This window comes from Cimex lectularius, unplaced genomic scaffold (assembly GCF_000648675.2).
Source record: "Cimex lectularius strain Harlan isolate CLEC.00 unplaced genomic scaffold, Clec_2.1 scaffold3, whole genome shotgun sequence".
In the NCBI taxonomy this organism is placed as follows: Eukaryota; Metazoa; Arthropoda; class Insecta; order Hemiptera; family Cimicidae; genus Cimex; species Cimex lectularius.
The window spans coordinates 1,804,325-1,820,349 of record NW_019392688.1 but is presented as its reverse complement, the minus strand read 5'-3'; the positions used below and the strand labels follow the sequence as shown (position 1 = coordinate 1,820,349).

Below are 16,025 nucleotides of genomic sequence, written 5' to 3'. Positions count from 1 at the left end.
ACTGTTCGGGTATTTACATAGCTGTACCAGGCTTGATAATGATGCTCAAAAGTTTAAAATGGTGCTGAGAAAAGTGGTATTTCGCTACTACCATCAGCAGAGAAACCCTGACCCAGTGACCTCTGGATGCTAAACAAGATCATCAAACATAAAGCGTTGTTTACTGGCTTGTTTAATCTGTAGACGTCACAAGAATTTGCTTTTAAGCTATCACACGTATTTAATGGAAAATACGTTAAATTAGGAATTAAATTATGATTAATGATTAGGTCTTAAGTTGGAAAAGCAGTAAAAAAACTAATTTTTTGATTAACAAATGTCGAATTTAACCTTATTTACAGATTTTAAATTGGATATTAAAACAGAGGGTAGAAATTGGAGTTCAATGAAGTTAAAAAAGGGCGAAGGGCGAGGCGATGAGTGCAACCAGGACTCAGAAAGGGGCGTGGGGGAGATAAGGAAGACGTACCAACCTAGAACGAGGAGTGATGCCGGGTCCGAGGCCGATCGAAGACTGGAGAATTTTTTTCTATGGCAATGCACTTATCAGTGCGTGGGTCGGCGGAATTTTATCAACAGAACGGCATATAGGAAGGGAACTGTCTACCCCTTTTCTTCCTTTAAAGGGGCGTCAATCAGTAAAGAAACGAAAGCCTTCTCAGTCGGAAATTCGTTTATTTACACCCCCGTCGACGACCGTATAACATCTTTTCCGAATTTACGGCCCAGAGTGAAATTTCTGACGAAAAAAAATCTTTGCTGCTACCATTTTTGATAAAATGAGTACATATGCGATATTTCTGTAAATTTTCTAAAAAATAGTCTTCTTAAAAACATTATTAGAGAAATTTGCAGATACAGGCCCAATGATCCTCGTTTAAGCCGTTTTATTTTTAAGCTCCATGTCATGTGAAACTAAAACTTATTACTTAAAACTTTATAGCTTGCCATAGAGCTAGCATAAATTGCCACAAGTTTTAAGAATCTGGATTTACTCGGGTCCACTGGAGAAAAAGTAAGTATTCTTTAACCACGCCATCGAGGATGTAAAATTTGCCAACTTATGCACTTAACTTAAAACTTTACTTTTTTAATAGATAATGTAAAATAAACTACATTTAATGATCTAAGGTTTGGATTTTTCTCTATTGGAATCTTATACATTTGATTACTTAAAACTTTAAACTTTACAGTTAACTACTTTTAAGCTACCAGTTTTAAAATTTACCAAAATTTACCATGATTAAGTTCAAATTATGTCAATAAATCACAAGATTATCATAGAATAACCTTGACATGACTAGTTGGATTGTTTGAAATGAAATTTCGTTTTTATTTTTTTAGACAAGTTTGGCTTTTTTTTGTGCGAGTGATTTTTAATTCTATTCTAATAAATTCAAAACTTGAGACGGTAAATTCAAACCTCTTAAATTTTCATTGACCACCGTAAGGTTCAGAAATTGTTTTCTGCTGCGGTTTCACTTCCTTGCGACAAAATATTAGAAAAAAAGAGCCTCCAGATGAAAAAAATATAAGGGAATCGAACTATTTTAAAAGGTCGAACCCAAAAACCATTCAGGGGAAAAAGGAGCCGCAACAGCTTATGAAGCATCTGGGCGAACGCTGATAAAAATGAGAGGGCGTGAGCCCCTCCGATAAATCGATCACGGATTTCTGTTGACGTCCACAACTGTGGGCAGGCCTGGTTTTAAAATTGCCAGTTTTTCTTTTATTTTTTTATTTTTCAGTCGAAGTTTATGCAAGTAGGCGAAACACTGTACGGAGAAGAAAGGCGCTAGCTTCAATAAATGAGTTCCTTAAAGAAAACCCGTCATCAGCAGTTTAAAGGTTATTTCACCAATTCTAGTCTGTTTTGTTATGGGATGCTGTTTGAAACTAATAATAATAATAATAACATGCCATCAACACTATCAGTTTTGTAGTTGACCTCGTATCCGATCATTTTGGTCTGCTTACCAAATTTTCTATTCTGCTGTATGAAAACAACGAATACGTTTAAATTATAAGCAATTCTGTATTCAAACTCCAGTCGCATTTTTTTCTGGATAAATACGCATAGATACACTTAGGAGATTTCCACGATTTATCCTACCAGAGCCCATGGCACATAGAAGCAACGATAAGACGTGTCTCAACCTCTATTTTCACAAGGGATTCATGATGTAATGAGAAAAAATATTTATGTTGTTAGCCAAAATTGCTCTTATTTTGAGCTTTTTTAAACATAGGCCCTTTCTCAGAAATGTATGGCGTGAAGCGAAGCACGTCCCACCAAGGACAAACGGGTAGAATGGGCTATCACGATAGATTAACAGTCCAGAACAAACTGATGATAATTCATTAAATTATGTAATTGCCAAATAAAGTATTATACTAAGTGATATAGTATTGTGTAATTATTACTACAAAACGAGAGATTAGTTTTTTTTTTATAGCAACAGGTACAAAAAAGAACGTAAGCTGTTTATCATCATCAGAATTATACAAACTATAATACACTAAATTTATGAATCAACAGAACGATTTCATAAAATGGTTTCTACCAATAACCAGCCTAACAGTGTTGCACCAACATACAAACCAATATACAACAGATATCCCAAGTCAATTAGTTACCTAAAAGCCAGTATCTAGTAAAAATACAAAAATAGCACAAGTAAATTATTTACCTATAAACTAACGTCTTGTAAGAGATCATAGATATCAAAAATCAATCAACTATCTTAAGACCAGATATGTACCTTAAGCCTTATTACCTAGTATGATTGAAATCGATACCCGAAAGTCCAATATCTATGAATTTAACAATGCAAAAATATCACGAGTCAATTAACTACCGAAGAGATTAACTAGTGACTGTGCAAAGATATCACAAGTCAATTAACCAATGTATGCCTAAATATCTTGTAACAACACAGAGATATCATCAATCAGGGGTTGCCTGAAAGCCAATAACTTGTGATAGTACAAAGATCTCATAGGTCAACCTACTCGGGGACCAATAAGTTCTGGCAGAAATAATGAGTCAATAATTGATCTTGGTACTTTTATAAGAAATAATTATTATTTACTTGAACACCAATTTCTTATAACAATACCAAGATTAATTACCAAGATACAAGTCAATTAACTACCTTAAGACTTTTTTTTACGAGGGTTTGCAACAGCAGAAGTCATATAAACCCTCAGAGTGCCGGTGTTTTTGAAAAAAAAAGCCCATTTGTAAGTATGTCGGGTACTAATGCAGGACCGCTGGATTCGAACCCGGGACCTTTAACTTATAGTGATGAGCGCCGTGTCAACGTCTAAACCGTTGTGGCCAACGACGCCCCCTATCCTTAAGACCATTATGATTACCAATCTAAAAGTACAAGATATAATATCTTTACGAGCAAAAAGATGTCACAAGTCGATGAGTTCCAGTGTCTTGTGATACTACAAAGGTATCATAAGTCAATTAACGACTCGAAGGCCAATAGCACGTGACAGTGATATCACGATATATACCTGAAAACAAATTTCTTCTAACAATACAAAATGACGTAAGTCAAATAACTGCCTTAAGAACAATATGATTAATTCCTTAAAGACCAAGATCCGACATATCTAACTGTGCAAAGGTGTCAGGATTAAATATGTGCCAATATCTTGTGATAGTAAAATGAAATGACAAGCCAATGATCTACTAGACGGCCAATAACACGTGACATTACTAAAACAAGTCAATTATTTACCTGAATACAAATTTCTTCTAATAGAACAAAGATATCACAATTCAATTAACTAACTGAAAGACAAAGATCTTTAACAGTGCAAATATGTCAGGAGTATATATGTGTCAGTACATGTGATAGTAAAATGAAATCCACAATGCCACAATGATCTACTGGTAGGATAATATCACGTGACATTCTAAATATAAAACAGGTCAATTATATACCTGAACACGAATTTGTTCTAATAGTACAAAGACATTAAAGTCAATTAACTGCCTGAAAGACCAAGATCCACCATCTTTAACAGTTCAAAGATATCACGAGTCAATTAGTTCCAGTATCTTGTGATAGTAAAATAAACTATTGGAAGGCCAATATCACGTGACATTACTAAAATATAACAAGTCAATTATTTACCTGAACACAAATTTGTTCTAATAGTACAAAGACATTAAAGTCAATTAAATGCCTGAAAGACCAAGATCCACCATCTTTAACAGTTCAAAGATATCACGAGTCAATTAGTTCCAGTATCTTGTGATAGTAAAATAAACTATTGGAAGGCTAATATCGTGTGACATTACTAAAATATAACAAGTCAATTATTTACCTGAATACAAATTTCTTCTAATAATATAAAGATATCACAAGTCAATTAACTACCTGAAAGACCAAGGTCTTTAATATGACAAATATGTCAGGAGTAACTGTGCCAGTATTTTCTTATAGTAAAATGAAATCACAATTCAATGAACTACTTGATGGCCAATATCACGTTGCATTCCAAAAATATAACACGTCAATTATTTGCCTGAACACAAATTTGTTCTAATAGTACAAAGATATTACAAGTCAATTAACTGCCTGAAGAACAAAGATCTTTAACAGGACAAATATGTCAGGAGTAAATATGTACCACTATTTTGTGATAGTAAAATGCAATAATAATTCAATGAACTACCAGACGGCCAATATCACATGGCATTTCAAAAATATAACAAGTCAATTATTTACCTGAATACAAATTTCTTCTACTAATGTAAAGATATCACAAGTCAATTAACTACCTGAAAGACCAAGATCTTTAATAGGACAAATATGTCAGGAGTAAATATGTGCGAGTATTTTGTAATAGTAAAATGAGATCACAATTCACTGAACTACTAGACGGCCAATATCACGTGGCATTTCAAAAATATAACACGTCAATTATTTGCCTGAATATAAATTTCTTCTACTAATGTAAAGATATCACAAGTCAATTAACTGCCTGAATGAGCAAGATCCACCATCTTTAACAGTTCAACGATATCACGAGTCAATTAGTTCCAGTATCTTGTGATAGTAAAATTAAATAACAATTCAATAAACTATTGGAAGGCCAATATCACGTGACATTATTAAAATATAACAAGTCAATTATTTACCTGAACACAAATTTCTTTTAATAGAACAAAGATAAAACGAGTCAATTAACTGCCTGAAAGACCCAGAACTAACATCTTTAACAGTGCAAAGATATCACTAGTCAATTAGTCCCAGTATCTTGTGATAGTAAAATGAAATCACAATTCAATAAACTACTGGAAGGCCAATATACCTAAAAAAGGCCAATTATAATATAGGACATTACTAAAATATAAGACAATTATTTACCTGAATACCAATTTCTTCTAACTGCACAAAGATATCACAAGTGAACAATCAAAAGGCCAGTGGTTAGCATGAGAGACTCTCACGCCGCGGTCGTGGGTTCGATTCCCACCGTCGCCTCTGGTCCTTTTTTCCCGATAACCCCCAATTTGAACACACAAGAATTCGTACCATGGCTAATATGCAAGATCATAAGGCAAAAAAAAAAAGAAAAAAAAAGGCCAATAAGCATGTGGCAGTGCAAAGACATTACAAAACAATTAACTGACTTAAGACCAAATATGATTAACTATTCGAAAGCCCAATATATAACCAATCGGTAGTTACCTAACGTCCAATATCTTGTGACAGTACAATGATGTCACAATTCAATTAGCAATGATGCAATGATAGACTTTTTTAAAATAAGAAAATATTTAAAAAAACAGGCAGAAACCGTGAAATTTATCTCATGGTGAAAAAATAAAACGTCTTGCTGGAGTGAGCAATCTTCAAACTTGTTAATTCTTTAGTATTCATGGTATATAATAATATGAATTAAAAAAAGATTTATTTGATCAATTTTTGCACTAAACTATTTAAATTAATAATAAATAACAAAATGTAAATTTATAAGGAAATATAACAATACCAAATGCATTTTTGTCAGTCAAATCATCTCCAAAATAAACTGAGTATTGTAACGCCGAGAGCAGTTCGTCAACTTTGAATTGGTCAAAAAGCCCCAATTTGATAATGGAAGGATTGAGAAAAAACATATTTTAAAAAATTGATTACACTCGTGCCCTTGTGTGTAAACGCTGTCAATAATGACGTCTATTAATAGCCCCTACAGAGAAGGATGTGATAAGCAAATTGTCACTTTTTGTTTCTATCAGCGTGTAGTACAATACAATAATAAATTTAAGTACTTTAAATATCGAACCTTTCCGTTAGCATCCTTCAAGGAATTTACCTGAAACAATAGAAAAAATGAAGATAAGTACAAAGGCACACGAATCAAATATAAGCTGGAAAAATCAAAACGAAATTTCAATTATAACATGTATACACAGTATGTAAATAAATTATAAGTTTAATAAAAAATATCCTATTCCTATCTTAACTATCCATTTTTTAGCTTTTTTTCGGCTTATCCGAGTATTCGACTCTACCATACACCAAATTTTCGTCGACATCATCATTGCCGCACTGCGTCACTAGGGATATCTTTTTTTTTCTTTTTCAAAAAAGGTGTGGCGATTGGGCTCAGTTTGGAATGTGAGACGCGATAATACTTCGGAACGCTTGGAACGTTTTGTTATAAGGAATGTGATTCATTCTAGAGAAAGAGAATGAGAAAACCGTTCCGGTTCGATTCGGATTCGGTTATTTTTAACGGAGTACACATACAAAAAGATAAATTCCTTCCATTTTCCATATTAAAACAAAGCGTTATTTCACCTGTTTATACAATTACATCGATAAGGAGGATTCAAAAGGTATAGATTTTGAGCAAGTCTGTGCAACCAGAACTTCATGCAAGAAGTTGTAATGCGTTAAAATGCTTCAACTCCGTGACTTGCGAGAGAAAACCCATCGCAAAAGGCTTTTAAACGTTTTGGTCTGACGAGTGGCTTTCAGACGTTTTCTCGGATGAAAAACAATTCAATCTGGAGGGACCAGATGGTTGGGCTTAATGCTAGATTAAGGAAAGAAAAACTGATTTACAGCGCTAACAGGAAGGCTCATTTACGAATAGAAGAGCTTTCTTTGAATGGGTTAATAGTCCTCTAAGACTTTTCTTAGCTGAATTTTTGGCAGAACAGGGTTTTCCGGCAAGACAATACCACCAACTAAAAATAAAACGGTCAAATAAGCTTGCGGTGAGACGTAAGGGAGAGTCTTGAATGATGCCAAGAGCTATGATCTCTGTTACATAATAAAATGACATAAATGCATAGATCAAAACTGAGCATCGGCGAGTCGTTTTGCGCTGAATAACGTGCTTAGATTTAGGGATGAGCATCGATAAAAAAACCATCGATGGTCACCATCGATTAAACATCGGAACCTCACCATCGATGGTGGTACGACCACCATGGTCTACACATCGATGGTTTTTTGAGTGTTCATTACTCAAAACACAAATTATTTTCATACGCATACATTATTTTTATGTGCCATTTTAGAAATATAAGCTAATTTTTCAAATTTCGCCATTTTCAAACCTTTATTAGGAACTTAATTAATAAATTATTTTATCTTTTTAATAACATTTATTAGGAATTATTTTTGCCTTTGGTTTCATTTAAATCTGCATATAGATATCTCGGTCCCTTTTAAATAAAAGACGTCTATTGTTAAAGTATTTTGTGCCTGTGAATTTTATTCAAAATACCTCGCTGTTTTTCTTCGATACTTTGGAAAACTTTCAATTAATTAATTTGTATTTGAAGTATTGGTTGAGATAAACAAGTCAGTGTCACAAGTGGGATTCGAACCCACGACCTTCGGCTAAATACGCCGCTGCTCTACCACTTGAGCTATCGTGACTTCGATCCACTCGGACACTAACTTTCCATCTCAACCTCACCTTTTGAATTTTCCCTCCTTTTTGCCAATTCATTTGTCGCCGAGAATCAAATAGATTACACGAAATTTGAAAAATGGCAAAAAGAGGGAAAATTCAAAAGGTGATGAGAAGTTAGTGTCCGAGTGGATCGAAGTCACGATAGCTCAAGTGGTAGAGCAGCGGCGTATTTAGCCGAAGGTCGAGGGTTCGAATCCCGCTTGTGACACTGACTTTTTTTTTATCTCAACCAATACTGCAAATACAGATTAATGAATTGAAAGACATTATTTGGTCAAGCGGACCACGAAAACTAGTGAACTTTGGAAAATTCCAATAAACCACCCAAGCCAATTCCTGTCCTTTGCTCAAACAAAGGTAAAGGTTTAACATGTACTTAACTAAAATCAACCATATTCTTAATTTATTAGAATTAATGTATCCAAATTTTACAAAGAAACACTACCACATCTTGTCCGGAACGCAATTAAAAAACGTAGATTTAAAGCCAATTTATACTCTAAGCGATTTCTGGTTTTCCAAATAATCTGTCGATCTTTGGAAAATAATCGTTCATAGGGAACAGATGTGCCACTAAGGCAACAAATTGAACAACTGAAGGTTCTGATAAGACACTTGCATATCAGAAGAATATTTTCTATTCACAAAAATGAAAATTTGAAAAAACTGAAACATTTTATAAAACATCGACAGCCCACCATCGATGGTCAAAAAACATCGCCACAGTAACATCGATGTTGAACATCGGTCGCCTACCATCGATGCTCATCCCTACTTAGATTCCAAGCATTGCCTCGTGTTTCAAACACAGTGGCGAAGCACAAAATGAAAGTTGGGTGAGATAAGGTCATCACAAAGATCTCCGATACCGGACGATCAACAAGAACATACAGTTCCAATAGCTCGTTGGACGAGACCTATATTGGCCACCATAAAACGAAAGCAACTACCACTCAGCCTCGTGCAGAGAATACAGGCTACAGAAGAAGGTAATGAATGCGAGGGAGATTTAAATGAAGATCGAGACTGAAACGGTTGGATGGCTTGGACCTGAGGCGGATGTGAGAGATACGATGGGGAAAAGGAAGGCGGAAGATAGGAATGACTATCTATTATTAGTCAGGCCTAGGATGAACTAGGGTAGCGCCAGTTGGCAAGATAACGGTCCCCTTTTGTTTAACAAGGCCATGGTTATCTGAATACATGATTTTCGAGTCGATATTAGCAGTTATGTTCTGTTAAAAGTGGCCCTTTTTCTCGCCTGTTTCAGTCCTGACTATCTCAACCAAAATCGAAGGCAGAAGCTGAAACTAGCGAAGTTAGCAAGACCAAAACGTTGGGAAGGAGTAACTACAGGTTCCGGTAGACTGCAGGCATACGTTAGGAATAAGACCTTGGTTCAGATTGCACTCCAGGACAGAGGCATGCGACTAGAAACTTTGGCCGTCCTGACTAATGGCTGGAGGCTTATGTATAATTCTCACGAAAAACAACGATGCTATTGTGTATCTAAATTAGGGAAAAAGCAAGTTAGGACTATGATCGAGAAAGGAACTGGGTTAACAGCATAGTACTTGAAAAATAACAGAAGGTATGGGCCAAGTGAATTTGGCCTAAATCTTAACTTATACCTTTTAGAGCACTGGGACTTTCTTAGTTATGACGGCGACCCGAATCGAAAGTTACCCTGTTAAATATTGACGTATTTTTTATTATACTTTGATATTTTCATTGCACGGATCGGTCGAAAGGGGGCCGAAAAAGCAGCCGACGTCGCCCCTCGGGTTTTCATAAGTGCCCGTCGTTATCTCAATCTAACGCCCTGTCACATGCTTTCCTATTTAGAGAAAGGGGTTGTTTGTCTGTTTATCAAATGAGTTAAACAAGGGCGTCTCCGGGTCCCAGGGCTTGCTTTTACTTCCCAGAACAAGGATAAACCCAAGGGAGAAGATTAAAATAAATGCCTCGACGTTTCTCAAGGTGCGTTTCCCTCCTTGGTGTCAATTGTTTACACGATAACCCACGCTTGTTAAGTCTTAACAACCAATACAAATGGGAAAATTAAAATCCGAGCGACCAAATTTTTAAATCACCGATCGAATATGAAGAGACAGGAATGTCTGACAGAGTAGAACATCGAGGACAAGAGGACCACAATGATAGGATCCATCAACTTACATTAAAGTACGTTTCATAAATGTCCTGTATTGTAAGAAAAAATGAAATCTTAGGCGAAATTGACCTCCTCGTGGGCAAAATTTAATAAATAACGTAGCAACAATCCAATTCCATTGAACAACTTTGTCAAATAATTATTGAAGTGAGCACTATAGACTGATCTAAATTAACTCAAATCTTTTGAGTTGTTCTTGTAAAAAAAGTGGTTATGTTATTTTATTCATATTTGTTTTTACAATTCGCTACTGAAATTAAGAGTTTTTCAATACAAGGTTTGTGCTTACCTTCTCGCAGATGGTTAGTCATGTCAGTTTGTCTTTTCTAATACAATATTTACCATTTTATTTCTAAATAAAGCTTATTTATTTTTTTATTTTTTTACTTTTTTTACGAGGGTTCGCAACAGCAGAGGTCATATAAACCCTCAAGGTGCCGGTGTTTTTGAAAAAAAGCACATTTGTAAGTATGTCGGGTTCGAATGCAGGGCCGCTGGATTCGAACCCAGGACCTTCACCTTACAGTGATGAACGCCGTGTCAACGACTAAACCGTTGCGGCCACCGACGCCCCCCCACTAATAAAGCTTATTATTATTAAAAATAATACAGGGAGTAATTAAAACTTTATAAACCGTACTAAACTTCTAAAATATAGAAGGGCTTTGTGCGGACTCCTTCGAGTAGTCGAAAGACATATTTTTCAACTATTTCGGATTTTTTTGGACAAGGTACACTTATAATCGATTAACGTTCCAGGCCGGATTGATTTAGAGATTAATGACTATCCCCGCCTCGCGGATATGTGGATCGGGGCCGAGGACGTCCGGGGCGGAAGTGCACCTGCAGTCTTTCCAAGGAGGAGGCGACATTCCACTCGAGTTCGGTCACTCACCTTGTTCAACCGCTCCCTCCGAACGTAGAGGGGGCTTTCTCGATAAAAAAACAACTAAAATCCGGGTCAAGGGTGGTTTTAAAATCGCCGTGGAAAAGCACAACGGCAGGCCTACATTCCACACTCTCACACACTAATAATTGTATTTTCATTTAAGAAAATCATCCTTCTCAGGATCGTTAAGACCTCCAGTGACTACTGTAACAAGCCTAGTTTCTCTCTGAAGCTTTCCAGCGGATGAGTATTGCCATTTCAACCTACGCCGTTCACGTTGGGAATTTAAAAAGCTGTTTTGCACCTCCATTACACTAGTTTCTATTAATTTTGAACATTTCACTTTTTTTTCTTCTGTAGAATTTCAAGTTAGTCCGAAATTATACTTGTCTTCATATCTCAACAACCAGTCTGTAGTAAAGCAAAAAGAGTTGCGTGCAATTAAAGAAATTCAAAGCCTGCATCAGTCCTCTTCGATGGATTTATCATTTTTAACGAAATCCTATACGCAATACAATATTTCAACGGTTCGTTAATATAAACGAAAACCGAATTTTATGAGAATGGTCCGAATACCAAATCAAATTTTATGACGATTTTAACCACAATTTTTGATTTTTCATCTCTCAACCTAGCTTGTTTCTTTCTTTTTAATAATTTTTTTTAACCCTTCCATTAGAAATAATTAACGTGTGTAATTAAGCCAAAAACCTACTATTAAAAGTAGTTGGCACACACCGGTCAATAAACCCCGCGCCGAGTTATTGTCTATTTAGCAACAGTTCGATAAAATTGAATTTTTTAGGGAATTCACGATAAGAATATACGTAACGACGCTTGGGTAGAAGCGAAAAAATATCGCTCCGTGAAGAGGACGTGTAGGAATGCCACTCTATACGAGAATTGTGTTTAAGCGAGTTTTTGCCTCTTTTTATTCCATTTACTTTTTGAAGAAATATAGTTTTGGGTTTATTTTGTGTATATTGTGATTAATGTATTTATTAGCGTGAATGTTTCGCACGAGAAAGCTGGTCGAATATAGACAGATAGGAAAGGTGTTCCTATGTTTTTCTCTAAATGCAAAACGTTGCATAAAGATTTATGGGTGTGAGAAGTTAAAAGAGTAGGTGGTTCTCAGGAGATTATTGAATCGTAGAAGAGGGATGATTCACACCCATCTTGATTATGAAGATGACAAAGACAGAAGTAAGCGGGCGTATTTATTTAAGTGTTGTAGCTTTTTTGCTTATTTTGCTTTTCCTAATTTCAGTTCAATTGACTCTATCCTTCTTTTAAGAAGCATTAGGTCATTGGCTGACACTAGTACTATTCTTTCTAACGGGACTTCTCGGTACCCTAGGTGTCCTCATTGAGCATGGTGTTTGTTCTTCTTAATGAATGTGGTCACTAAATATACTCATGTTGTGTAGGTGTCTTTTCAGTTGCCAGTTGTCAGTAAGGGTTCTTTAACTCGTCCTACCATATGCCATACGCGGATGAAACACGGCTAAAGCCAAGGCATGAAGAGAAAAAATGAACCACTTAATTGAAGGTTGTTATTACATGGCTTAAATCAAGGGTAATTAGTAATCTATGAGCAGCGAATCTTATCCTTTTATGTTTTTTGGAAGGAACGCTTCGTCCTCATAGCATAACCTACAAATACATTGTATATACCCATATTGTGTTTCAGATGCTAGTGACAAGCGTGGTTTGTGTTTAACTGAAACTGTGTTTGCCAGTTTTGGTGAGGGTTCTTTAACCCCTCTGATGATATGCCCTACGGGGGTTGACACTCGGACGTTTCAGGGTCAAAGACAAGAAAGGCGTATCACCTAATTAGTAGGAGGTAGAAAGTAGGCGAATCTTACAATCTTTGATTTTTGGGGGAACGCTTCGTCCTCGGTTACGGAAAGAAGCCGTATTTCGGGGAGACGGGAGTTTGTTGAACCCCCGGGAGACCTTCCTTGACCGTGTCGGCGGCCGGACGAAAACCCTCCCGCGACCGTGCAAAAGCCCGCCTATTGGCCCAGGTCGGTCCTCAACACGAACGTCCGCCGAGAACCAATGTCGGTTTAAATGGCTTTACAATTAGAATTTAGACAAAACGAAACATCCACATACTTTTTATTCAAAATAAAACTATACGGAGATAAAAATCTAAAAATCCCGCCGAGTGTTATGTTCTTTATCAAAACTTGGAACATGTCGGCTTTAAAAGCCTTCAGACCATATGATCTTTTCCGCAATTATTGTCTTATTGTAGTTACTAGAAAAACTCAACTGTGAAGGTTCGGGAATGAAAAAATTATAACTTTTATTTTATAATATAGTCAGAGTACTAAAAGATCAAAAATTATTGCTTGCAATTGTATTGGTTACTCCACCCGCCCGTAATGGCCCTTTTGCACTATGGACCAACTATAGGTGGGATGACCTGTAGTGGGCCCATATTGGCAAAGGCTGGAAATGGTGTTAGGGAATATGTCTTTGGGAGAGATCTCTAAACACATCAAAGGGGGCCAACAATCGCGAACAAAATGCGCAGTACATAGGTGTCGTGCCCCCACACTGAGCCAACATTGGTCGGCCGTTGTTTCCAGTCAGGTTTCTGTCAATAACATGTAAATAGCAATTATACACCCTAGCCAAACACAAAACAGCGATTTTCTTGACCATCAGGACACAATAAAAGTAAGCAAGTTACAGACCAGTGAAGCCACGCTGGCCTTATCTTGGGCGCCAAGGGTTGGCACCAACTATTGGCCCAGTGTGGCATGGTGACTAATGCATTAGCCTGTCATAACCCATAGTGTAGAGGGGCTGTAAGATCTTATTGATACGGGATATTTCTTTAAAAGTTAATGTTAAACTGATTTTTACAACAAAATAGCTATTTCAACGCAAATTCCAGGCTCTCAGGCGCAGAGGGATATGTAAACCGGCAACGCGCCGGAGTTCTACACGACTTAAATTCGTAGGCCGAGCCGGATGAACCGTACCGCTGATCGACTTTCAATTTTACTCAATTCAGCAAAATACAATCTTTATCGACAGACCCAGTGCATATAAAAATAAAAAACTTGACAAATTATCCAGGGTATATTGAGAAATACACACATTAGCCTACTTTTTCTGTTTACCGGTTTATTTCTATCCGGAACAGAACTGCAGTAGGCATAATTCTTGTGAAATTGTTTGGAAATATTTTTTTATGTTTTCCCCATACACTGGAATTGCTACTACCAATTTTTTTTTTTTTTGAGTGATAAATTTAAATTTCATGGTCGTTTCCGATTGTTTTTGGCACTTAGCTATCTTTATAGGTTATTTTATGCATACGTAAACGTGTTACAGTAAGTACCAAACTTTTGAAAAATCACACCGCTTTGTACGACGATAAATCTAAACGCGCCTATAAATCTAGCGAGACTGAGCGGACCGGGATGATCAGAAGGGACCAACACGTTTATCATACCCCAGAACCCAAGAAAACCTCACAATAAATCACCCTGGATTATCCAATATTTAAACTTTCTTCCTACTTACGGTTTTGATCTGTTGTCCAATGGCTGAGTACAGATAATCTCATAATTACTGATTTTCAAATTGTTTCTTCGATTCGATCTGACAGCTAAAGAATGGTAGTTCAAAACTGTATAAGACACTCGGTGTCATGTATATTTCAGTATATAAAACACCCAATCACATTTTAAAAGAAAAACAAAACTTATTTTTAACCGCCAAATTTGTTGCAAAAATGTTAGGCAGCTGAATCGGAAATTTAATGTTTTTTGTTACCGTTTTTACGATTTTCTCATTTGTCATTTGTCACAATTGATCAAGCTTATGGTCCAATCCAGATGACAGCACAACAGCTTTTCCTTATAAGTTAGAAATGAACAGAACGTAGTGTTTGAACCTCTGGAATGAGCTTGGGGCTTTTCCCCCCTAATAATCTATTCTTCCACGACGTTCACCTCATCAGCATACCGCTTTGGTGGGGGCCCGTTTCAGGTGACAGTGACCGTCATTTTCGATTCCCCACCACATCATGAGGAACACAGTCAAGTTCAAAAACTTTCTTATGCGTACGAAATTCCTTTACCGGAGAGACGCCTGTTCGAAGCAACATTATTTTACAAACGTTGTGAAATTGTGATAAACAACCGTTATTCAAAGAAATGAAACAAAAAAACAACTTAATGTGCATAGGGTGAACAGGGCAAGATCGAATTAAAAAAACACTCATTGCGAATGTTTTATCCTTGAAATAAGCCGTGAAAGTTGATAAAAATTAATAGCCTACTATAAAAAACAACCTTCAACTATCATCATAAACTGCATTTTTGTCTACGCACTTCCACCGTAGCCCTTCTACATCCATATTCTGGAAATAAGATGTCATCGTTATAAAGACTTCTTCTGTAAAGGGGGATCGACCTAATTTTCGTATGTTTTTGTATACAATTTAGAAAAAAATGAACGTCGGTTAGGCCACATCCGGTGAATATGGAGATTGTGTAAGAACCAGACTTATTAAGTTTTCGACAATCAGCCTTGAAGCAAGTCGTTGAGCGAGGGTCATGAAGATCATCGGCTGTTTTCTGTTTACCAAAGCAAGTCGTTTTTATATGTTTATGCAAAACTATCAACGTTTTACCGGCAGAGAATAATAATAGTATTTTGCAAGCCATAATTCACCAAACTGAAGTCATCACTTGTTTTTTGGGCGTACATGGGTATACACTGACGTTTCTTCCTTAAGTCTCCCTGACCATATCTCTATCGTACAATACTCAATTTTCATCACAACAATGCAAAAAATCTAATTTCTGTTAAGAAGAAAATGGAAAAAGGTTTTAAACCGAGTTAGCAACGAGGCATCGGTTCATTCACACGGCGCCCACGATAGATGCAAAACGCCCTTCACGTGGTAGAAACATTTTGTGGCAAAGTGGATCTAATCATCAACTTTAAGCAAACATCTACCATACCTTT

The 16,025-nt window shown here is 36.4% G+C and overlaps 1 protein-coding gene across 8 annotated transcripts in view; it reads right to left on the bottom strand.

Moving 5' to 3' along the window:
* LOC106662146 (protein alan shepard) overlaps window positions 1-16,025 on the bottom strand; it is a 189,673-nt gene that overhangs the window by 24,408 nt on the left and 149,240 nt on the right. For 6 of the 8 annotated variants that reach the window (XM_014385969.1, XM_014385972.1, XM_014385977.1 and 3 more), the window contains one exon: window positions 6,316-6,345. The exons of the other annotated variants lie outside the window; for them this stretch is intronic. In XM_014385969.1, the coding sequence (XP_014241455.1) occupies window positions 6,316-6,345 (30 nt within the window). The remainder of the gene's footprint in view (window positions 1-6,315; window positions 6,346-16,025) is intronic. 8 annotated transcript variants of the gene reach the window in all.